General features: G+C 38.7%; 1 protein-coding gene across 4 annotated transcripts in view; it reads right to left on the bottom strand.

Moving 5' to 3' along the window:
- nbn (nibrin) overlaps nt 1–25,367 on the bottom strand; it is an 84,218-nt gene that overhangs the window by 48,616 nt on the left and 10,235 nt on the right. For all 4 annotated transcript variants that reach the window (XM_069921966.1, XM_069921968.1, XM_069921967.1 and 1 more), the window contains exons 4-8: nt 22,515–22,674; nt 19,513–19,616; nt 17,754–17,871; nt 1,936–2,123; nt 160–257 (exon numbers count right to left, since the gene is read on the bottom strand). In XM_069921966.1, the coding sequence (XP_069778067.1) occupies nt 160–257; nt 1,936–2,123; nt 17,754–17,871; nt 19,513–19,616; nt 22,515–22,674 (668 nt within the window). The remainder of the gene's footprint in view (nt 1–159; nt 258–1,935; nt 2,124–17,753; nt 17,872–19,512; nt 19,617–22,514; nt 22,675–25,367) is intronic.

Genomic DNA, 25,367 nt, shown 5'->3' with positions numbered 1-25,367 from the left:
AGGAATCTCAGACTTTTACAGCATCATGACTAAACATAATTGTGATGCAAATATTTGCATCTATTGTCACAAAGTATTACGCGAGAACATGCTGCACCTTTGAACGTACATTTTTTTCTTCTAACTTAGGTTGTAACAAAGTGCAAGTTCTATACTTACCAGGAACAGGCTTTCTGTGAGGGTTGCAATAAATATCTGTTGAATTGTAGATAACAGCTAAACCAATTTCTGCCTCGGGTATAGAACGTAATCCTTTTCTGGTCAAGCAGAAAACATTTTGGTTTACAAATGAACCATCACATGGTAAAATCCCCATTTTCAGGAATTCTGGCAACCGGCAAAAAAATCACGGAAAATAAATAAGAAAAAAAAATTGAAGTTAAAAATTAGAGCCCCCAGCAGTTAGTTGGTCAATTACACAACACACAATTGCAAGCAACCGGGAAAATTTGCATATCCGGCATCTACCAATCCCCATAGATGCCGGATACTGGGAGTTTTACTGTATTTTGAAGAGATAGTAACATACAAATCAACCTTATTCTGCTGAGTGGATAACTATAATTTTAAAATTGCCACTGCAATATCAGAACATAATGGTTTGAATCCATTTTCGACAGCAGTAGCAACTAATAGCATAATCTTCATGATTTTTTAATTTTCTCAGGTTAGATCAGATTTATCTATCTCATTTTAGGGCAGTGGTTCCCAACCTTTTACTTTCCACTCATATACCACTTTAAGTATTCCCTATGCCATAAGTGTTCTGTGATTAATAAGTGATTGTTTAAGGTGGTATGTGGGTGGAAAGAAAAAGTTTGAAAACCACTGTTTTAATCATTTCAAATTGATTCATTATGTGCACAGTTTCATATCTCCAAAGGAAATAGGCCAATGACAATTTTTCTCAAGCAAAATATTTCAGTAATAATTGGGTCTAGAGCAGTGATTCTCAACCTTCCCTTCCTACTCACAAACCACCTTAAGCAATCACTTACTAATCACAGAACACTTATGGCATAGGGAATACTTAAAGTGGTATGTGAGTGGAAAGTAAAAGGTTGGGAACACTGCTTTAGGGCATGATCAGGTTGAATGCGAGAAAGTACCTATTTCTTGACCACATTGAAAACATTGGTCTGATATTTTCAATTTCAATTTATGTAACTTTTGTAGAGTAAGGTATAGCTGATGCAAGAAGTTATATTGCACCAGCCGATACCTTACATTAGTCATGTTAATCATGCTGTCCTGACATAAATCGGATCAGCAAAATGGATCAATTTCTATACCCAAATCGGATTCCCACCTTTGACTTGAATTATCAAGCCCTAGTTTAGTAGTTCCCGTCTGAAGTAAGGAATGAGATATGAAATAAAATTTTTGTGCTCCAGTTTAGAACCAGAGTCTCTATTACATTCTGTACCCTTTCTACCATCTTTGCATCCTTTCTCAAAAGCAAATAGAAATATTAATTATATATATTACATTTTGGTACAATGTGACAACTCCTGGTGTTCTTTTGTAATATTATTAAATAATTATTTTCTGAATGTTAACATATTTAACAGTTGTTAAAATTAGGAATAGAACTTTACTGGATTTCAAAGCTTTTGGTGGCATTTTGAGCATACGACTGAAAACTTTGTCACAGCACTGGCCACACTGCTGGAATCTGGTAAGCTTTGTACATGCATGGTGGACTGTGTGCGTCCAAATCAGGCAAGTACAGGTAAAGTAATAGTCAATTGGAGTGAAAGTGTCAACAATATTTGGTCCTTGAAATTAATTTCACAGTATGTCCTCTTGTGAATCAAACTTTTTGCCAAATTGATTATGTTTTACCATTTAATTTTAAAATGGAAAGATGAATAATTTTATTAATTTTCTGTAATTCAGTATTAATTGACATATTCTGCATTCTTAAAATCATACCGTTCCAGTGCTTTCACTATTGATTCCATCCATTTTTCCATTGAATTTGACATATTCTGAGAATCTGACACACCAACATCAATGACACAACTTCCTGCTGCTTCAATGGGCAGAATATTTGAGCTACCACTTTCCAAAATTTTAGCAGTTCCTCCACCAAAAGTTATAGCAGCGCTCAGCCTCTTGTACTGCAAGACAATTGACACGTTAGTTCAAGATGATCAGAAACATGATGGTACAAAAATTGGTAACAAATGATTACACTGGATAATTTTATTTTACATAAAACAGTTTATCCATAAATGCACAGCAGTGACCTGAATTAAGCAACAGTGCCAGAAAGAAATTGGAATTTTGAGTTGAAATATTACAGATACCAAAAGATCATTCAACTAATGAGATATCCTTTCCAATGATAAGTGGAACAAATGGAAGGTGACATTAATTAAATGTTACAGTTAAACAAAAGTATCACTAGTTCCAGGAAGAAGTCAGAACATATTTTACAAAATGAGCTGTTATGTTCTGAATGTTAAAAGAGAAATGAACATAATAAAAATTGTGTTTATTGTCATATACATTGTATAATGTACATATGCACCAAACAGGCATTTCGCAAAAACTACAATGGCATACATTAAATTGAAAAGAAATACTAAAAAAGATAGAGAATACATATTTAGTTATTATAGTGCAAGAAAAAAGTGGTGTTACATTAGTGCTGTCAGTTCTTGTGGCGTCGGAGATTATCTATAATTTGTGTTACAAGGGGTGTAACAAGATTATTAATGTAATACTCTGGGCTTTTAGAAAATTGTTGAACTATGGGGAAAATGGGGGGGCGTGGCAAGATGGCATAAGGAACAGACGTGCCTTCCAGTCCTCTCCTGACTCTGAGTTATTGTTTTGTTTATAAGTGCCCGTTAAAATTCTTTAAAATGTTTATAAATAGTAAGAGGTGCTGAATTAATATCTAATGGTACATTTGCTAAAAAAAAGTATAAGAAAACGCCAACAGATTGTTAAAAAATTACATTTCCCGAAATTATCTGAGCCTACTTGTTTACAAGAAGCCAGGACTCAGTGTGGAATGGATCCAGGAGAAGAAGTGCAGGATTCGGCATTGGAACTTCGTTCTGTACCGGTAGGGCTCTTTAAAGATGACGCCCAGCAGCCTTTGGAACAAAGGGCTGGCCAGGCGCGTGTATTTCAAACAACACCCGCTGTGAGCGCTGTTGCTGAGAGTTTGACAGCTGAATCAGCTGGGGCGCCACCAGCTGGAGAGTTAAAGAGCCGACCTCCGATTGATATAGCGGTGGCGCTGCGAAATGCACCACCAGTTATGACGGTTTCCCCAGGTTTAGATATAATGAAGGATTTTGATGAGATATGGCTTAAAGATAACCCTGACTATCAGCCTTCTGATATTGCTGAGGGGGCTGTGGCAGGGGTTTCTACACGGAGCCATACTGCAAGAAGGGCTGCTAAACCAAGGGAAGGGACAGAAGATCCTTTGGTCTCTCAGAAACAGCAGGATCCTACTATGTCTGAATCTACCTTTGCTGATATGCTTATCAAAACTCTTGAATTTAAGTTATATTCTTCAATGAAACAGCTAGGTAATTCTATGACCCAGGTCTATTCCAAGCTTAATACATTGGTGGATATTAACACTCAACTGATGGCTGACTATGGAGCTTTTAAACTTGAAACTAATGAAAGACTTGATATGTGTGATCAAGGTTTAGTTGACGTACAAGATCAATTGCAAGATATAAACAAAACAATTGAAACATTGCAGATTCAGAATAAAAATTTAGCAAAAAAGGTTGATTATTTGGAGAATCAATCTAGACGGAACAACGTAAAAATTGTTGGTTTGCCAGAAGACATAGAAGGGCCAGATCCAAGAAAATTTTTTTACTGAATGGATTCCACGAGTGTTAGGACAAGACAAGTTCCCCAAAGGTTTAATATTGGAACGTGTTCATAGAGCTTTGAGAAGGAAACCTTTTTCAGGACAGAATCCAAGACCTGTTCTGGTCCGTTGCTTAAACTACTGTGATAGAGAGACAATTTTACGTGTGGCTATTAGAAATGCACAGCAAAATAGATCTCCTTTGGTGGTTTAGAACAACCGTGTCTTTTTTTATACGGATCTGAGTCAAGAAATTATGTTTCAACGACGTGAATTTAATTCCGTGAAAGAGCTGTTGTGGAAAAAAGGATATAAGGCAACATTTAGGTATCCTGCGGTATTGAAGATTTTTCAGGATGGATATCAGCCAAAGTTTTTTGATAATCCTAAAGAAGCTATGGACTTTGCTCAATCTTTACCGATTACGCAATTTCAGGAATGGCGTAGTCCTCCACGGTCTCCAAAGAGAGTGGAGATACAAGATGGGAATCAAATTTCAAGAAGAAATGGAAGCAATGGTGGTCGAAGTGGCAAAGTTGATTAAAAAAAAATCTTTTACTTTTTTTGAGAAGATTTCAGATAATGATGATAGTTTAATACGAAATGGGAGTTGGGAGAGGGAACTGGGTGGGCATTATTTTCTAGAAGTCATCAGCTACGTGTAAGTTATCTCACACCCAGTATTTTGTGGGAGTTACCGCATTGTGCGGTTTAAACAGGAGGAGGTAGTTGACCTCTTGCCTGTTTTTTTTTCTTAATTTTTGGGTTAAGGAGTAAAGTTTTTTTTATTACTTTTTTAAAAAATAAATATTTTTTTTCTCTTTTCTTTTTTTTGTTTTTGATTGTAGTTTTAAGAGGGAATAAGGGGAGGGGTTTTCCTTTATTTTTCTCTTTCTTTTTGGGGTTTTTTTTTCTCCTTCTCTTTTTCTTTTTTTCTTTCTTCTTTTTTTTTTGGTTGTTGAGTTGTTGTAAGGAATGTCTAAATTGAAGTTTGCTTCTTTTAATGTCCAGGGCTTAAATAATCCTATTAAGCGTAAGAAAGTACTTGCTTATTTAAAAAAATTAAAAGTTGATGTGGCTTTTTTGCAGGAAACTCATTTAACAGAAAAGGAACATTTGAAACTCAAACGTGAATGGGTTGGACAAGTTTTTTATTCTTCATTTAATTCAAAGGCAAAAGGAGCAGCAATTTTGGTGCACAAGAATTTACCATTTCAGTTACAGAATGAAGAGAAAAATGGTGGAAGATTATTAAAATTGAACTGTACAATTTTTAATGAAGCTTGGTCTTTGCTTGATGTTTATGCTCCGAATGATGAGGATACAGCTTTTGTTGTGGATATGTCTTTATTACTTGGACAAGCAAATTCTAATGTGATGATTGGGGGAGATTTAAACGTGGTATTGAAGCCTTTATTGGACAAGTATCCAAGAGTAATTTAGAAATCTAAGATGGCAGTTCAAGTAACTAATATGATGTCAGATTTGAATTTAGTTGATATTTGGCGAAGATTTAATCCTACAGAGAAAGATTTTTCTTTTTATTCTTCGCGCCATAATTCTTTTACTAGAATTGATTATTTTTTAATTTCAACACATTTGCAGGATAGGGTTGTATCGGTGGATTATAAGGCAAGATTGGTTTCGGACCTTTCTTTATTATTATTAGAATATCAGAGTTCACAAGATGTTCAGAGAGCTCCAAGATGGAGATTTAATACTATGTTAATACAAAAACCAGAATTTATTATTTATTTAAAACAACAAGTTGAAGTTTTTATTAGTAATAATACTAATTCGGTTTCTAGTCATTTTGTTTTATGGGATGCATTGAAAGCTTTTTTACGAGGTCAAATTATCAGTTATGCTTCTAAAGTAAAGAGAGAGAGATTTAAAGAGATTGAAGATTTAGAGAAAAAGATAACTGCTACTGAAAAAGAATTTCAAAAAAGTGCTACTGAAATGCAAAAGAATCGGTTAACTAATTTAAAATTTAAATATAATGAATTACAAACTTATCGGTTTGAATGTTTAATGAACCGAACTAAACATAAGTTTTATGAATGGGGTGAGAAAGCTCATAAAGTTTTGTCATGGCAGTTAAAAAAGGAACAATTATCTAGGATTATACCAGCAATTAGAAAGAAATCGGGTATTACTTTTAGCCAAAAGGAAATTAATGAGGAATTTTTAAATTTCTATAAAAAATTATATACTTCGGAATGTAAAGATGTAACTGAAGATGTTATAGATTCTTTTTTGAAAAATATTAAATTGCCACAATTGAATCAAGAAGACAGACAAGAGTTAGATAAATCCTTTACAGAAAATGAAATAGAAATGGCGATAAGAGATATGCCAAATGGAAAGGCACCTGGTGAAGATGGGTTTTCTATAGTTTTATAAAACTTTTTATGCTGATATATCTCCTATTTATAAGGATGTATTACAACAAATTTATAATACTTTTCAATTACCTGAGTCTTGCTCTAATGCAATAATTACAGTTATACCAAAAAAGATAAAGATCCTTTACAGGTTTCTTCTTATAGACCAATATCGCTGTTAAATGTGGATTATAAAATTGTAGCTAAAGTTATGGCTAATCGATTAGCTCAATATTTACCTAAAATAATACATAGTGACCAAACGGGATTTATAAAAAATAGATATGCGTCAGATAACATTTTACGTTTAATAACTTTGATAAACAAATCTAAATCTCAGAAGAATTATCCAATAGTGGTTTCACTGGATGCAGAGAAGGCTTTTGATAGAGTTGAATGGAAGTTTTTGTTTAAAGTACTTGAGAAATTTGGTTTTGGTTCTTTATTTATTGGATTGATAAAGGCTTTATGTAATAGTCCGAAGGCTAGAATTGCTGCCAATGGGCAGATTTCAGAATCTTTTAATTTAACAAGGTCTACTAGACAAGGATGCCCATTGTCGCCTGCTTTATTTGCTATAGTTATTGAACCTTTGGCACAATTAATACGCCAAAACGAAAATGTTAAAGGTATGAGAGTTTTGAATGAGGAATATAAGATTAATTTATTTGCTGATGTTTTATTATATTTGGTGGATCCGGGTATTTCTTTACCAGCAATTCAAAAATGTTTAGAAAACTATGGCCAATTATCTGGTTATAAAGTAAATTGGGCTAAAAGTGAAATTCTATCAATTTGTAAAGATGATTATTCAATATATAAAAGTATTACCAATTTGAAATGGACTACACAAATTAAATATTTAGGAATTAATGTTAATACGGAGTTTCAAGACTTATATTCAATTAATTATCTTCCTTTAATAAAAAGGATTAAATTAGATTTGATTAGGTGGAAGGATTTACCTTTGGGTTTATTAGGGAGGATTAATACTATAAAAAAGAATGTCTTTCCTCGAATACAATATTTGTTTCAATGAATTCCTTATTTTTTAAACAAAAGTTTTTTTAAATGATTTATATAAGCAATTAGAGACTTCTTATGGAAGGGAAAATTTCTGAGGGTGGCGATGAGAAAGTTGATGTGGGATTTCCAATTTGGAGGTTTAAGATTACTGAATTTTCAGCATTATTATGAAGCAGCTCAATTTAAATTTCTTAGTGCATTAATGAATATGGATGATCCGCCCAGTTGGGCAAAGGTAGAGATGGCGGTTATTTTAGAAAAATCTCTTCATGAGTTTTTGTTTCGATGGAATAAAAATTTATTACGAACTTATGATGTACCAATATTGAAGCATTTATTGAATTTATGGACAAGTAAACTTAACAAATTGGGGATCAAAAATAAATGGTCTGGACGATTGCCATTATATAATAATCAACTTGTTCCTTTTACAGTCTCCAATATCACCTTGAAATAATGGGAAAGGAAGGGAATAAAAAAACTTATCTGATTGTTTTTCTGAGGGATGTTTTTGTTCCTTTGATGAATTAGAAAGAAAATTTGGTATTAGTGGAAATTCTGTATTTGTGTATTATCAATTAAGATCTTTTGTAAAACAGATATGTGGTCGTCATATGATCTTACTGCCTGATTGTAATTTTGAGGAATATGTACTTTCAATACCAAAAAAGGGATATATATCTGATTTGTATTGTATTTTACAAGAAACCGAAAGTAAAGAAGATTGGGATAAGGATAAATTGAAATGGGAAAAAGATTTAGGTTTTATAATAGCTGAAGAAGCCTGGATGGAAATTTGTCAGAATAGTATTTGGAAATTAATTAATGCTAGATTAGCGATGATTAATTATAATTTTATACATCACTTATATTTAACACCGGAGAAACTAAAAAAGTTTGGCCTTAGTAAGTCGGATTCCTGTTTTCGATGTGACCAGACGGCTAATACTTTTTTGAACACTGTCTGGCTTTGTGATCGATTGCAACAGTTTTGGAAAGGTATTCAATCTATACTTAATAGTTTATATAATATCTGTCTTGTATTAGATCCTAATATATTTTTATTAGGGAATATGCAATCACTAATTGATTTAGGTTTAAAGGATTATCAGATTTCCTTTATCTATTTAGCTTTAGCTGTGGCTAAGAAATGTATAGCACTTACTTGGAAAGATAGAAATATATTAACTTTAGATAGGTGGCATTTGGAGATGAAATCCTGTTTGACCATGGAAAGGATATCTTTTTCAATTCAGGATAGGATGTCTTTTTATAGGTCAAAGTGGACTCCGTTTGTTAAATATATGCATTTAAATTTGCTTTAAATATGTTTTTAAGTGTAATATTTTAGTATTGATAACTTTTTTTTGTTAGTATCTTTACTTGTTATGTTTTATCTTTTTTTTGTAAGTGGGCTTTTTTTTCTTATAGATAATATTGTTTATTTTATTAACTTCACTCTATTTTGGGGGGGGTTAGACTAATTTTAAGTCAGGTTATTAATGTTGTGTAATAATCATTGGGGAGGGGGGTTAGGTTATTTAGTTTACCGATGTGGTACTGTAATTTTATTATATTATTTTTATTTTTTTTAAATGTAATCTTTTATTTTATTCATGTGATAAAATCTTAAATAAAGTTTAAAAAAAAACTATGGGGAAAATGGCAGAAGTGTCAAACTGAATAACCCTATCAAATTGATAGCTTAGATGTAATTAATGGAACAGTTTCACTCAATACTAAATTATTTCAATCGTGAATTTTATTAAATACAAGGCAAGGGTGTTTCCATTTAACAACAAATTAACAGAAATACAAGTATCACGAGATTGATTTTCACCTCGCTTTCAATTCTCAGGATGAATGCAAGATGAAAATCACAATACTGCAGTGGAAATTCATTCTATGACAATAGGCTTTATCATTGATATATAAACAATCGCTTATTTTTTTATTGTACAACCTGATGAAGCAGTGCTCTCCGGTCCTCAGTGCAAAACATTCAGAAACACAGCTAGACATAATACACATACAGACAAATAATGAGGTATTACAAGCATTATTGATGTAGTTTTATCTACTTTTATTCCATTGGCTTTTTTTTGTGTCTGTTTACTTGTATAAAAATGAATTATTAATTAATTGTCAATTTTATATTTACGTTATATGTTAAACTCAAAAAAATATTTTAAAAATCAAGAAAAATAATATATATGCAGGTCAAGTATTCTATCTACAACAATAAATAAATAAATAGTGTTTTGTGCAAATGAGAATCTTAGATGGTCAGTGTGAGCAGTTCCTTTGGTCGTTCAGCATTCTCACTGTCTGTGGGAAGAAGCTATTCCTCACAAATGTAGTCCTTGCTCTGACACTCCTGTATCTCTTCCCTATTAGGAGCAGCGGAAAAATTATGTGTACAGAATGGAAGGGGTCCTCAATGATTTTACGCCACCTCTTCAGACAACGATCCCGATAAATCACATCGCTGGGGGACGGGGTGTCAAGCACACTCCAGTTATCCTCTCTGCCACTCTTATGGTCCATCTCTCTGCAGCAACCATACCACACTGTGATGCAGCCAGGCAGGATACTCTTGAAAGAACTCCTATAGAAGGGTGACATAACAGTGCCGGTAGCCTTGCCCGCTTAAGTCTTCTCAGGAAGTGTAGTCGCTGTTATGCCTTCCTGACGAGTGAGGAGTTGTTGAATCTTCATGTTACTCTCACACCACTTAATGAGATTTTCTACTTCTTCTCTGTAGTGCAAATCCTTGTTGTTGCTGAGGCCAATTACTGTTATGTCATCTGCAAATCTGACATTGTTGAAGCCGGATCTGGCGATGCAGTCGTGGGTGAGTAGCATGAACAGGAGTGGGCTGAGCACATAGCCCTGAGGTCCACCAGTGCTCAGCATTACAATGTTTGGACTTTTGCTGCTGACCCAAGCAGACTGTGGTCTTTCTTTTTGGAAGTCCAGAATCCATTTACAGAGAGAGGCGTTAAGTCCCAGTGAGGCAGTCTGTGCTCCCTGCTTCAGTAAGTTTAAACCAGACAAAATTTTAACAATCTAATCTGTTAATTTAAAAGTCCGGTTCGTGTTTTGTATTTTGACAAGAGTTTTCCGATCATAGACAATTTAAAAAAAAATTATACATACAGCACGGTAACAGGCCCTTCTGCCACGAGGCCGTGCCGCCTAATTACACCCAAATGACCTACACCCCCATACGTTTTGGAGGGTGGGAGGAAACCGGAGTCCCCAGGGAAAACACACGCAGACATGGGAAGAATGTACAAACTCCTTACAGGACAGTGTGTGATACGAACCATGTCCCAATCACTGGCGCTGTAAAGGTGTTGCGCTAATCACTACGCCAACTGTGTCGCCTGTTGGAGATTTCACCATTGTGAGGAGCTGAAGTGGCTGCTGCAAACTTGTGCACCGTCATTTATAAACAGGCCAAACAGATAGGTAATGCTTCTGCCAAGATTAGGAAATGTGCACCTGAGTCCTACAGCACATTCTTTGTGCAATTTTACATATTCAATGGAAATAAAAGTTAATCGTTTAGATACTAGGTACCTAAAAACATGGTAAATTGCTGTTACTACTTTTACTGGCCCAGGCAGGGCTTGATTACTTGATCTAAACCAGGACCTAAGGAGAGCTTGTATTTGTTAATTTATTGATGCTCCATTCAGCAAGGCTCAAGTTTCTCGAACACATCCTCAATGGTACCAAGAGGATGCATCTTGGTAAAAACACAATGCTGGAGAAACTCAGCAAAGATAAAAATACATAACTGACGTTTTGAGTTTGAGCCCTTCATCAAAGTATCGAAAAATGTCAATGAGTGAATAAAAGAGTTGGGGGGAGGCATTATCACAAAAGCAGGAGAAGGGAGGGAGGAGACAAAAGCAAGCAAGGGGAGGAGGGATGACTAGGTGAATAGAGAAAAAGGGTGGAGAGCTGGAAAGGGAAAGAGAAAGGGGGAGAGGATAGCAGGTTCGCAGAAACCGTAAAGTCGACGCTAATGCCATCAGGCTGTAGAGTGCCCAGAAGGAAAATCAGGTGTTGTTCCTCCAATTTAGGGGATAGTATATAAGGACATGGACAAACATGTGAGTATGGGAGTGTGACACAGAACTGAAATGGTTAGCTACTGGGAGGTCACTGGTATGGAGTGAAGGTGTTCAGAAAAGTGATCTCCCAATCTGCGCCTAGTCTCTCCAACGTAGAGAAAGCCACTAGGGGAGAACCAGATGCAGTAAACAATCCTGCAGATACACAAGTGAAGTGTTTCTTCCTTTGAAAGGCCTATTTGGGGCCCGATCAAGGGTGAGTGAGGAGGTGTGGGTACAACTGTGGCACCTCCTGTGGCCACAGGGAAAGGTGTTGGAGGGGCGATCAGTGGGGATGGATGAGTGCATGAGGGAGTCACAAAGGCACCGGTCCCTACAGAAGGTAGAAAGGGGAGGAGAGAGGAAGATGTATCTGGTAAGTGCTGGAAATTCCGAAGGATAATGTTTTGGATGCAGAGGCTGCTGAGGTGGTAGGTGAGGGTTTGTTGCATCTGGAGGCAAAGGGGGCCAGGACAGATAAGCGCGAAATTGAGGAGATGTGGGTGAGGGCTGAGTTGATGATGGTGGAGGGGAAGGCACATTTGTTGAAGAAGGCAGACATTTTGGAAGATCTGTGTTGGAAGACCTCATTTTGGGAACAGATGTAGCAGAGACAGAGAAACTGAGAGAAGGGAATAGAATCCTTGCAGGGGACAGGGTGTGAGGAAGTGTAGTCAAATAGTTGTGGGAGTTGTAATATATGTCAGTGGAAAGCTTGTCTCCAGAGATGGAGACAGAGAGATCCAGAAAGGGGAGAGTGTTGTCAGAGATGGACCAGGTGAGTTTGAGATCAGGGTGGAAGTTGGCCACGAAGTAAATGAAGTTGACAAGCTCATAGCGGGTGCATGAGGCAGCTCCGATGTAGTCATCAATATAACGGAGGAAGACTTCAGAGGTCTTGCCTGTGTAGGCTTGCAACATGGATTTCTCCACAAAGCCCACAAACAGTCAGGTGTAGCTAGGACCCATATGGCTACCCACGGCTACTCTTTTGATTTGGAGGAAGTGAGATGAGTTAAAAGAGAAGCTGTTTAGAGTGAGGACAAGTTCTGCCAGGTGGAGGAGGATGGTGGTAGAGGGTGACTGGTTGGGTCTCTGGTCCAGAAAGAAGGAAAATCCTTTAAGACTTTCTGATTAAGGGATGGAAGTATAAAGAGATTAAACATTTATTGTGAAGATGAGATGGTCCAATTCGGGGAATCTGAAGTCATTGTAGAGGTAGAGGGCATGAGAGGTATCGCAGATGGAGGTGGGGAGGGATTGGTCCAAGGGAGAAAATAATAGTCAAGGTAAGAGGAAAGTAGTTCAGTGGGGCAAGAGCAAGGAGAAACAATGGGTCTACCCAGATGGTTGGGTTTGTGTATCTTGAGTAGAAGATAGAAATGAGCAGTGTGGGGATGGAAGACAGTGAGTTCGTGGCCGTGGGAGGGAGGTGACCAGAGGTGATGAGGTTGGAGATGGTGTTGGAGACAGTAGTTTGATGTGTCATGGTGGGGTCCTTTGGGAGGGGTAGGTAGGAGATGACTGAGAACTGTCATCTGGCCTCAGCAAGGTAGAGGTCAGTGTGCCAGACCACAAAAAAAACATTTTTGTCTGCAGGTTTGATGGTGAGGTTGAGATGCATGCAGAAAGAGTGGAGGAAAGAGAGTTTGGAGGAAGTAAGATTAGAATACCAGAGGGAAGTGGTGAAGTTGAGGTAGCTGATGTCTCAGTGGCAGTTGGAAAAAATATCCAGAGCAGGCAGCTGGCCAAGAGGAGGTGTCCACAAGGAGAAAGAAGCCTTAAAGGATAAGGGGTCTTGGGTAGGGGTGTGGAGAGTCACATGAATGCATCTTTACTGATTCATTGGTTTCATGGAGTGCAATGAAAGATCAAATTCATGTGCCACTCTCAATAGAAACATTGAAGATACATCATCTGTCAAGTTCACACAACCACTATTCCATTTTCCTTTGATATGCACAGTACAGGAAGCTACCATGAGGAATTTAATTTTCATCATCACTTTTTAGACGTGAGAAGCAAAATTAACACATGAATCTTTGATGACAACACATTCCTAAAGCCAAAATTTGATTATAGCATTGAGTACTAAAGAATGTTGCAATAAAACAATTCAACCAGCTCCATTTATGTTCCATGAAGTGACTGGTTAGACCCAAGGATGAGTTGTAATCCTCACTGAAGGATGATGAAGGTAACTGTGATCTGCTGTACTTTTAATAATGAGTTTTTTACATAAGCTACATTAATCAAATGGAGTTACAAGACGTAACCAAATGCTGAAGAGTCAATGGCTGGGAACTGTCAAGAATTAGGAGGAACTTCTTCACACAGAGTGGGGAGAGTGTGGGACAATCACCCAGATGAAATGGTGAATGTGGGCTCAATTTTGACACATATGCAAAATATGGATAGGCACATGGATGGGAGGGGTAAAAAATAGTTTGGCGTGGCTTAGATGGGCTGAAGGGTGTGTTTCTATGCTGTAGTGTACTGTAGTTCTAATATAATCCTATCAGATATACAGATAGCTGTGTTTATTTTGTTAGGTGGAGATACTGTTTTGCATGAGATCTACACAAACCACCTCATGAAAATTGATTTTTCAAAATTGATTCTAACAAGATGTTGCTGCTCGTGTCCTAGATATCCTAAAGTGGGAGGGACAGGAGCCAGAGGTCGTGGTACATGTAGGTACCAATGACATAGGGAGAATTAGAGAAGAGGTCCTAAAAAGTGAGTACAGGCAGTTAGGTAGGGAGTTAAAAAGAAGGACCGCAAAGGGGGTAATCTCTGGATTACTCCCTGTGCCACGTGACAGTGTGAATAGAAATAGAATGAGGTGGAGGATTAACACGTGGCTGAAGGGGTGGAGTAAGGGGCAGGGTTTTAAGTTTCTGGATAACTGGGACCTTTTTTGGGGGAGATGTAACCTGTACAGTAAGGACGGGTTACACTTCAATCCCAGGGGGACCAGAATCCTGGCAGAGGTATTTGCTAGGGCTACTCAGGATCCTTTAAACTAGAATGGTTGGGGGGAGGGAACAAAATAGTACAGAGCAGTAAGGAGAAGGTTAGAATGCAAACAATGAAAGTTTATAGTAAATATTTGAATATGGATGGGCAGGTGATAGAGAAGGGAAATGCTCTGGAAGAAGATGAAGGGCAATTGGCAGGAAAAGTAAATAATGTTGTTCTTAAAGATGAGGGAAAACAGGGATTAAAAATTGGGAAATCCCTGAAATTTTTAATGCCAGGAGTATTGTAAAAAAGGTGGATGAGCTGAAGGTGTGGATTGATACTTGGAAGTATGATGTGGTAGCGATTAGTGAGACATGGTTGCAGGAGGGATGTGATTGGCATCTGAATATCCCTGGGTTTCGTTGTTTTAGGTGTGATAGAGTCGGAGGGTCAAGAGGAGGTGGGGTTGCATTGCTTGTCAGGGAAAATATTACAGCGGTGCCTAGGAAGGATAGATTAGAGGGCACATCCACGGAGGCTATTTGGGTGGAACTGAGGAGTAGGAAAGGAGAGGTTACACTTGTAGGGGTGTATTATAGACCACCCGGAGGGGACCGAGACCTAGAGGAGCAAATCTGTAGGGAGATAGTAGATATTTGTGATAAGCACAGGGTTGTAATTATGGGAGATTTTAATTTTCCACATATAGATTGGGAAACACATTCTGTGAAAGGAATGGATGGGTTAGAGTTTGTGAAATGTGTGCAAGATAGTTTTTTACAACAATATGTAGAGGTGCCGACCACAGAAGGAGCAGTGTTAGATCTACTGTTGGCAAATGGGATGGGTCAAGTGACGGAGGTAAGTGTTGGCGAGCACTTCGGGTCCAGTGATCATAATGCCATCAGCTTCAATGTCATTATGGAAAGAGAGAAATCAGGGCCAAGGATTGAGGTTTTTGATTGGGGAAAAGCTAGATTTGAGGAGATGCGAAAGGACTTGCAGGGTGTGCATTGGGATAATTTGTTTTATGGGCAGGATGTAGTAGAGAGATGGAAGTCTTTTAAAGATCAGATTTTGAGAGTGCAAAAGCTTTATGTTCCTGTTAGGTTAAAAGGAGGGGCAAAAGGTTTGAGAGAGCCGTGGTTTTCAAGGAATATTGGAAACTTGGTTCGAAGAAAAAGGGAGGCGTACATTAGATATAAGAAGCATGGAGTTAAGGAGATGTTTGAAAGATACATTGAATGTAAGAGGAATCTTAAGAGAGGAATTAGGAAAGCTAAAAGAAGGTACGAGAAAACTATGGCAAGCAGGGTGAAAACTAATCCAAAAGAGTTCTACAAATATGTTAATGGTAAGAGGAAAGCTAGAGACAAAATTGGTCCCTTAGAAAATCAGAGTGGAAAACTGTGTGTGGAACCTAGAGAAATGGGGGAGATATTGAACAGTTTCTTTTCTTCGGTATTCACTAAGGAGAAGGATATTGGGAGATGTGGGTTAAAAAAAGCAAATTGGGTAAATATGGGGAATATAGAGATTACAAAAGATGTAGTTTTAAGGCTTTTGAAGAATATAAAGGTGGATAAGTCTCCGGGACCAGACGGGATCTTCCCCAGGACATTGAGAGAAGTGAAGGAGGAAATAGCAGAGGCTCTGGCGGTAATTTTTCAAATGTCATTAGATATGGGGATAGTGCCGAAGGATTGGCGCATTGCGCATGTGGTTCCGTTATTTAAAAAGGGTTCAAGGAGGAAGCCTGGCAACTATTGGCCTGTAAGTTTGACGTCTGTGGTAGGTAAATTAATGGAGAAAATTCTTAGAGATAGTACTTATAAACATCTGGATAGACAGGGTCTGATCAGGAGCACTCAACATGGATTTGTGGGAGGAAGGTCAAGTTTGACCAATCTGATTGAATTTTTTGAAGAGGTGACTAGGAATGTGGATGAGGGTAGCGCAGTGGATGTTGTCTATATGGACTTCAGTAAGGCCTTCGATAAGGTACCACATGGAAGGTTAGTTAGGAAGGTGCAGTCTTTAGGTATAAATTTTAAGATAGTCAAATGGATTGAACATTGGCTGAAAGGGAGAGGCCAGAGAGTGGTAGTGGATAATTGTCTGTCACGTTGGAGGTCAGTGACCAGTGGTGTGCCTCAAGGATCTGTATTGGGCCCATTGTTGTTCGTTATATACATTAATGATCTAGATGATGGGGTGGTGAATTGGATTAGTAAATATGCAGACGATACTAAGATAGGTGGAATAGTGGATAATGAAGAAGGTTTTCAAGGATTGCAGAGGGATTTGGGCTGCTTAGAAAAGTGGGCTGAAAAATGGCAGATGGAATTTAATGCTGATAAGTGTGAGGTGCTTCATTTTGGTAAGAAGAATCAGAATAGGACATATGTGGTAAATGGGAGAGCATTGAGGAATACAGAAGAGCAGAAAGATTTAGGAGTAACGGTACATCGTTCCCTGAAGGTAGAAACTCACGTGAATAGGGTGGTGAAGAAGGCTTTTAGTATGCTGGCCTTTATCAATCATTGCATGGAATATAGGAGTTGGGAGGTGATGTTGAGATTGTATAAGACGTTGGTGCGGCCTAATTTGGAGTTCTGTGTGCAGTTCTGGTCGCCTAATTATAGGAAGGATATAAACAGAGTGGAGAGAGTGCAGAGAAGGTTTACCAGAATGTTGCCTGGGTTTAAGCATCTGGAGTATGGGGAGAGATTGGACAGATTGGGTCTTTATTCTTTGGAGCGTAGAAGGTTGAGAGGGGATTTGATAGAAGTATTTAAGATTATGAAAGGGATAGACAGAATGGATGTGGATAGACTATTTCCGTTAAGAGGAGGAAAGTTTAAAACAAGAGGACATGAGTTAAGAATTAAGGGGCAGAGGTTTAGAGGTAACATGAGGGGGAACTTCTTTACTCAGAGAGTGGTAGCCGTGTGGAATGATCTTCCGGGAGAAATAGTGGCGGCGGAGTCAATTGTATTATTTAAGAAAAGGTTGGACAGGTATATGGATGAGAAGAAGATGGAGGGTTATGGGCATTGTGCAGGGAGGTGGGACTAGAAAGGGGTGTTTGGTTCGGTGAGGACTAGAAGGGCCTAATGGCCTGTTTCCGTGCTGTAATTGTTATGTTATACCTACTCAATCCACTGAAGTTCAGTGGAAATTTCCATGTGAACTGAGGTCAGAAAGTTGGGCATAAAAGACCAAAATTTCTGATTATGCAATGCAGGTTAAAGATTTTTAAAACAATGTGTAATGTTTCACCCCTCTATACTGGAGGTCCATGCTATTTTAGTCTTGATGAAAGATCCCAACCCAAAACATCACTATTAAATGGAGTACCCATAATGCATTATTTTCTCTTCTAAAAGTCACTATTACCTGTTTTCCATTTAAAAAGAAGAATGTTTTGCCTCTAAAAATCGATTTCCTTTCAGATTTCACTGTAATATCCAGCTCTCCAGGCTTGATACTAGGTTCATCAATAGGTGGGGAATAACTGCCAAGAACAAAATTTAAAATCTGATTTTTCAGAGTTGAGAAGTAAAACAATTAAGAACTTGTTTTTCAGCAAAAAATATTTCTTAACTGGAGGGCTTTCCAAGATTGTGCTTTATTCTAGTGCAGTTCAAATTTATGTCATGCACAAATGTACAATTCCTGCTTGTCAATGTACAACACCTCACATCATTACTTGCAAGAAATTGGACTGATTTCCATATAGATATTCTCTTAACTAATCAAAAAGCAGTCAAAATTCTCAACAGTTTAGGTAGTGCCCTGCAAAGCTTTGAGAAGAAGATGCCAAGAGAAAAAATAAAACGGGAGTTACCAATGAATTAATGGTAATAACAAACATGACTTTTAAATGATTTGTGCAGGTGATAAAGTCCCCATGCAATTATTTTGGCCACCCAAGATTTTGTTTTCAATAACATGAGCCACAGAGGAGGTGGGGAGGGCTGGGAAAGAATGGTGCCTCTATGCTGTTGTTTCAACTCGTGGAGCTCTTGATGAAAGCTAAAATATAAAGGAAAACTGCTTCCACCTCTCCTAGTTGTTTGCATTGATGGTCATGGTCACCTATTATTGTTCTATGAAACTTACTTTTTCAAAAAACTTATTTATATTATAGCTTTGGATGCAGAGGTGACATGCGAGCTGACTACACAACAAAACTTGCTCATTCACAGCCTGCTTCCATACTTTTACTTCTCATCTATTTTCTATTTTTTTTTTGGTGTCACCTTGCATTCTTTTAAAATGAAATAATTTTTTCCTCAAAACAATTGTATTAATTCTTTGGGAAGGTTTTGATTAAGGAAGCTCTTTTCTTAAAATATCATAAAATATTAAAACAGCACCAAAACAGCCAGAGATTGTCTGATCTTGAAGCTAAGCAGGCACGGTGCTGGTCAGTACTTGGAGGGGAACCTCCTAGGAACACTAGCTGCTAAAAGTTTCCTATGACAGGTGCCGTACAAAGTGCCTTACAGTAGATAAAAATTAAAGAATTTCATGCATGTTACATTCTAAATATAGTACTGTATTATGTGACAATAATGGAACCTAACCTTTTTTACTTTTTGAAATATTGTAACCATACATTGTTTTCAAAATAGGTGGCAAATATTTTGTAAATCTAGGAATTTACAGAACAGTACGCTACTTTTTTATTATTCCTTGAATAAAACACAAAAATCTGTTGACATCATGATTGAAGTTAAAACACAGTGCTGGAGAAATTCAGCAGGTCCAACATTGTACTTTATATAGCAAAGATAAAGATACATAACCAACATTTCAGGCTTGAGCCCTTCTTCAAGGTATGCTAATTCCACGATAAAGGGCTCAAGCCTGAAACATTGGTTATGTATCTTTATCTTTGCTATATAAAGAAAAGAAAGAAGATAATGTGCACTGTTTGACCTGCTGAGTTTCTCCAGCTTTGTGATTTTACTTTTTTATTATTCTTTTCAAGTTATGATTAAAACATGCATTAAAACACTAATAACAATCAATGGATCACTGTTAATGTTTGCTTTTATTCTCTACTTTTCAATTTCTAACTTTAATATCAAACAGTTGGTATATGTTGTACAAATGCATATGATTAAGGGTAATGACAAATTCACGGTACCTTTCTGAATTGGGAAGTTGACCTCCGTTTTGGATTGCTTCAATAAGATCGACAAAGAATTCGGGTTTTACTATTGGTCGACCGCAGATCAATGCACATATTGTCTTACAAAGATAAGAATTATAATCATTAATGGCACTCAATTGCTATGCCAATATTGTCACCCAAATAATTTAATACATTTTCTTTGCAAATACAATAATTTATTCAAAAAATGTGACAGTAACTATTTCTTTCTGGAATCTACTTTACATTTGATTGATTAAGTTTTGATTTAATGCCCTTGGGTCCATCTCAATTCAAATACAATTTTTGAGAATGCGATTACCTCGAATTACTGCATATACTTAAGTAATCGATGCTGTGTTAATAGTCAACCCCCTTTTTTGGCCCAAAAATTGTGTTTTCACATGACCTATGTAAAAGTCGACTCCATCCCCCCCCCTTTTATTTGGCCTCAACCGCCCACTCATCCAAGCTCCTGATGCCTTGGATCTTCTGCACAGCTGCCGGTCCACCGGAGTTCCAGACGCCCCAACAGCTGCTTTCTCCCTGGCTGCCCACCCAGCCAAGTTCCGGAAGCCCCAACTACAGATCTTCGCCCTGGCTGCTCACCCATCCAAGCTCCAAGCCCAGACTGCAGATCCTCGCCAAAGCTGTATAGCCACTCGAGCCCCTGGCGCTTCAGCCATAGACTCTCTCTTAGGCCCCAGCTGCCCACCCAAGCTCTCAACACCGCAAATGCAGACTTACCACCCAGTCCCAGCCATTTCAATTCCCAACACAGGTACTTACCGGGGTCAAAAGTATGACCTGTATAAAAATTGACCTCTTCCCCCCCCCCCCCCCCCAAATTTGACCCAAAAAATTGGCCCAAAAATATCAAACGATTACACGGGTATATACGGTATATCTTCATAAAACAAATAATAGACATATGACCAAACAGAAAATGCAATTTTCTCCGTTTAAGTTTGTCTAAATACTTTTCATGATCATTTCTAAAAAAAATTGTAATTATCTCAAACAAAATTCGGCATTGAGCTAAACAGGGGGAACCTTGATCAAGTCTTAAAAGAGGAAGAAAAGAGAGATTTAAAAAAATCTAAGAAATTCCAGAGCCTGGGGCCTAAGCAGATCAAGATGATACATGGAAGATTGGAAAAATTAGGAATTTTAATTTAATTTGGAGACACAGTATGGTAACAGGCTCTTTAGCCCAAATGTATCCATGTGACCAAAAATTACCAGCCCCATAAATCTTTGGAACATGGGAGGAAACTGGAGCACCTGGAAGAAACCTATGCAGACATGAAGAGAACATACCAAGTCCTTACAACAGCAGGATGGGAGGATGGTGCCCAGGATGGGCGTGAAGAATATATTTTTCCGATTTTCTATCAAATTATTATCTATGTGGAGTTTCTGCACGTGACCAAGTATATTTTTTTCCAGGTGGTCAGGTTTTCTCCCACAATCCAAAGACATGTGGGTTGGCAGATTAAATGGCCAGTGGTACATACGTGAGTGGTACATTCTCAAGAAATTTGTTGGGACTGCAGGTAAAATAAAATGTGATTAGTGCATGATAAGTGTAACCAATACTTGATAGTCAACATGGATTTAGTGGTCCTTTGTGATGTACTGAAGGGAAGGCAAAAGGTTATGCTTTAATAATTTCCTTCAACAATATACCAAATTTTGACATTCACAAAAGTCAAAGTGCAGTTATTGAAACTGTTCAAGAGTTTCAAAAAACAAGCATTTCTTCTTTTGAATATTAGCATACAAGAGGTAGTTATTTAAGGCCAAAATAAGAAATTTTGTTTAAAGGGCCTTAAATGTTGTGAATTGCTCATCTTTGGGAGCTGCAGATACTCACACACAAAGTGCAATGAAAGCTAAAAATGGTAGCAGTTTTGGAAACTGTCCGAATTATGGAGATATGGCAGGAAAATGACTTTGACACACAAAGTTGCCTCTCTAAGCTAATCCAATATTCCATGGATAGATATATCAGTGTGAGAATGGTGTGTGGAACTAAAATGGTTGGCTACTAGGAGGTCTTTGCTATTGCAACCTACAGAACAAAGGTGCTCAATGAAACAATCACCCAGTTTGCGTCATCTCTCCTACGTAGAGGAGGCCATATCAGGAACACTGATGAAGTAAATAACCACATCAGATTCACAAGTGAACACTTGCTTGACTTGGAAGGACTGAGGCCCCAAATGGTGGTGGTGGGGGAGGGCAAGTATAGTATTTCTTATAGTCACAGGGATAGGTACTGACAGGACGATTAATGTGAAGGGATGAGTGGATGAGGGAGTCCTGGAGCTGCATATTCTGTGGAAAGCAGAATGAGGAAGGAGGGAACAATATATCTGGAGGTCGGATCACATTGCAGGTGGTGGAAATTGTGTAAGATAATATATTGGATGCGGAAGGTGGTGGGGTGGTAGGTGAGGACAAGGGGAATCCTGTCTCTGTCTCAGATTGAAGGAGGTAAGGGCAGATATGCAGAAATTAGAGATGAGAATAAGGGTTGATAGCAGTAGATGGGAAGCCATTTTTTAAAGGAGGCGGACATTGCGGATGTTCTGGAATAAAAGAACACATCCTGCGAGCAGTTGCAGAGGATTTAAGAGAAAGGAATAGATTCCTGACAGGAAAAAGTGTGTGAAGAGTCGTAGTAGAGGCATTGGTAGGAGCTAGTAAGTTTATAGAAAATACAGTATCTCTAGCAAGTTAGGCTCCTGAGACAAGGGAGAAGAGAGTGTTGCCAGAGATGGGCCAAGTGAATTTGAGGTTGGGGCAAATGTAGATATAGTTGATGAGCTCATCGTGGATGGAGGAGGCACCACCAATGCAGTAGTCGATACAACGGAGGAAGAGTTGAGGTGCCTTGCCTCTGTTACCATCGATTGTAGCATATTTTGGTGACATCACCCACAAAACTTGGCAGAGTGAAAGAGCATTTTCTTTTATTCAATTCAACTAACCTTCACAGTAACCTTTACTGATGACATAACAAGGTAAGTGTTATCTTCTGTCCAGTTGCTGGTAACATGACCTCCAAGATGATGAATTGATTGGTTTAGTGCAATTTTAACTGGCCCATCCAAACAAGAAGAGCTTACGATCAGGGGTTCATTTTCTACCCTGAAGATAGGAAAATACATTTATTTTGCAGAGAGTAACACAAGATATTTTACTGCAAATTCAAATTATGCTCGTAGAATCTACCTTGTCTGCATACATTTTGTGAAATTTTGTATTGCTTCTCACACAGAAAGAAAATAAAACTATTAGATAAAATCCTGATGCAGGGTCTAACTCTAGTCCCCAAATGTTGACCGTCTTTTTGCCTCATCAGATATTACTTGACCTGCTTAGTTCTTCTAGTAGTAGTTTTTTTTTGCATCAGATCATCACAATCTTTCTTTGAAAAATATTTTCATTAAAAAATCAAAACATAAATAAAATTCCTATGAAATCAGAAAGAACATATTGATTAATTATAATTCCCTCAAATGAATGATAGCTAATTTTGTAGGGCTGAGGGAAAAACTCAGGTTTTAATATCAATGATAACTTCCTTCAATATTTTCAATTAAAAAATATTGTTTTAAATCAAGCCACAGTCAAAACAAATTTTTACAAAGTTAAACTACAAGAAGAAACTTTTGTTGGAAACACAAGAGATTGCAGATGCTGGAAATAGGAACAAAGATAAACTGCTTGAAGAACTCAGTGGGTCAACCAGCATCTGTGGAGGCAAAGGAATGGTCAAGGTTTCAGGCCAAGACACTAATCATTTTGGAGGTTTGGATCTAGAACTAGGGATAGCGATTAATCAAACAGAAAGTTGTGTGGTTGCAGAGGGTGTGGAAGCACTGGAGATGAATCCAGACACTCAGGTAATGTGAAGGGATTTTCTTCTGCTTCCCTTTCTCTCTTGCTGTAAGGGGCACCAGACGACACTAATGGCCACGCATTGTCTGCCTTATGGCAGGCAGGCAGACCTCCCCAACCCTCCCTCCAACACACCGATCCCCACTCTAATGCCTGCTTAGTTTTTACTAACCCCTCTGACCTTCCCCTTACTGAGACAAAGCGCTCAATCCTCAGTAGAGGCCTCACCTTTGTACCCCTCTGCCCACACCTCAATGAATTCTGCGCATGCCACGATGCCAAACTCTTCTTCCATCGCCTCTGTCTCCAGGGCCACTTCCATAACTGTGACTCTCTCCCTCCACCCCCTACCCTATCCCCCCCACCCCCCACCCTGGACCCTTTCTCCTTCTTCCTTCTCCTGGACACCTCGTCCTGATCAGCTGCCTGCTATGGACCTTTTTATTTCCAAATGCCACTGAGACATCAAACATCTCAACTTTACCATTTGTATTCCAACCTCACCTCCACAGAACCCTCTTTCCTCCACTATCTGCGTAACAATCCCAACCTCACCATCAAACCCATAGAGAAGGATAGGGCAGTTGTGGTCTGGCACATTAACCTCTATCTTGCCAGTCGAGAGCTCTCAGATACCTCCTCCTATTTATTGACCCTTCCCATGGGACCCCACCACAAAACATCAAGCCACTGTCTCTAAAACCATCTCCAATCTCATCACCTCTGGTCACCTCCCCTCCACAACTACCAACCTTATAATCTCCCACCCCCACACTGCCCATTTCTACCTCCTACCCAAGATACACAAACCCAACCATCTGAGTAGACCCATTGTTTCTGCCTGCTCCACCCCACCGAACTCATTTCATCCTATCTTGACTTTATCCTTTCTCCACCTGGTTCAATCCCTACCCACCTACATCCGCATCACCTCATCTCCTCAACGACTTCAGATTCCCCAAACCGGACCGCCACATCTTCATGATGGATGTCCAATCTCTTTATCCCTCTATCCCCCACACAGGTCTGAAAGCACTTCGCTTCTTCCCACTTCCACCTAACAGAACCCATTTCCTCCAAATTAAAGGAGTAGCCATGGGTACCCGCATGGGTCTCAGCTATGCCTGCCTGTTTGTAGGCTTTGTGGAGCAATCCATGCTGCAAGCTTACACAGGCAAGACCCCCTCACCCCAACTCTTACTCTGGTATATAGATGACTACATCAGGGCTGCCTCATGCACCCACGATGAGCTTGTCAACTTCATCCACTTCGCATCCAACTTCCACCCTGTCCTCAAACCCACCTGGTCCATCTCCTATAACACTCTCCCCTTCCTGGATCACTCTGCCTCTATCTTGGGAGGCCAGCTTTCCACCAACTCCCACAACTATCTGGACTATACTTACTCACACCTTCCTTCATCCCTTCTCTCAATTTCTCCGTCTCCACCGCATCTGTTCCCAAGATGAGGTCTTCTAGTCCAGAGGTTCTGAAATTTCTGCCTTCTTTCACAAAAGTGGCTTCCCCTCCACCATTAACGACTCAGCCCTCACCCGCATCCTCTCCATTTCCCGCTTATCTGGCTCCAGATGCAACCAACCAACATAGAATCCCCCTCATCCTCTACAACCACCCCACCAGCCTCCGCATCCAACGCATCATCCGCTGGAATTTCCTGAAGTTACTAGAGGATCCCACCACTTGACACATCTTTCCTGCTCTTCCTCTCTTGGCCTTCCGCAGGCACCGCTCCCTCCGCAATTCCCTTGTGCATTCATCCCTCCCCATCCATTGCATCTTTGGCACTTTCCCTGTACCTGCAGGAGATGCAACACTTGCGCCCACACCTCTTCCCTCATCAAGGTCTGGGGCCCCAAACAGGCCTTTCAAGTGAAGCAACACTTCTCTTGTACATCCAAAGGACTTATTTATTGCATCC

This window comes from Narcine bancroftii, chromosome 2, assembly GCF_036971445.1.
Source record: "Narcine bancroftii isolate sNarBan1 chromosome 2, sNarBan1.hap1, whole genome shotgun sequence".
Taxonomy (NCBI): domain Eukaryota; kingdom Metazoa; phylum Chordata; class Chondrichthyes; order Torpediniformes; family Narcinidae; genus Narcine; species Narcine bancroftii.
The sequence above is the reverse complement of the archived record's forward strand: the minus strand, read 5'-3'. Positions and strand labels throughout refer to the sequence as shown.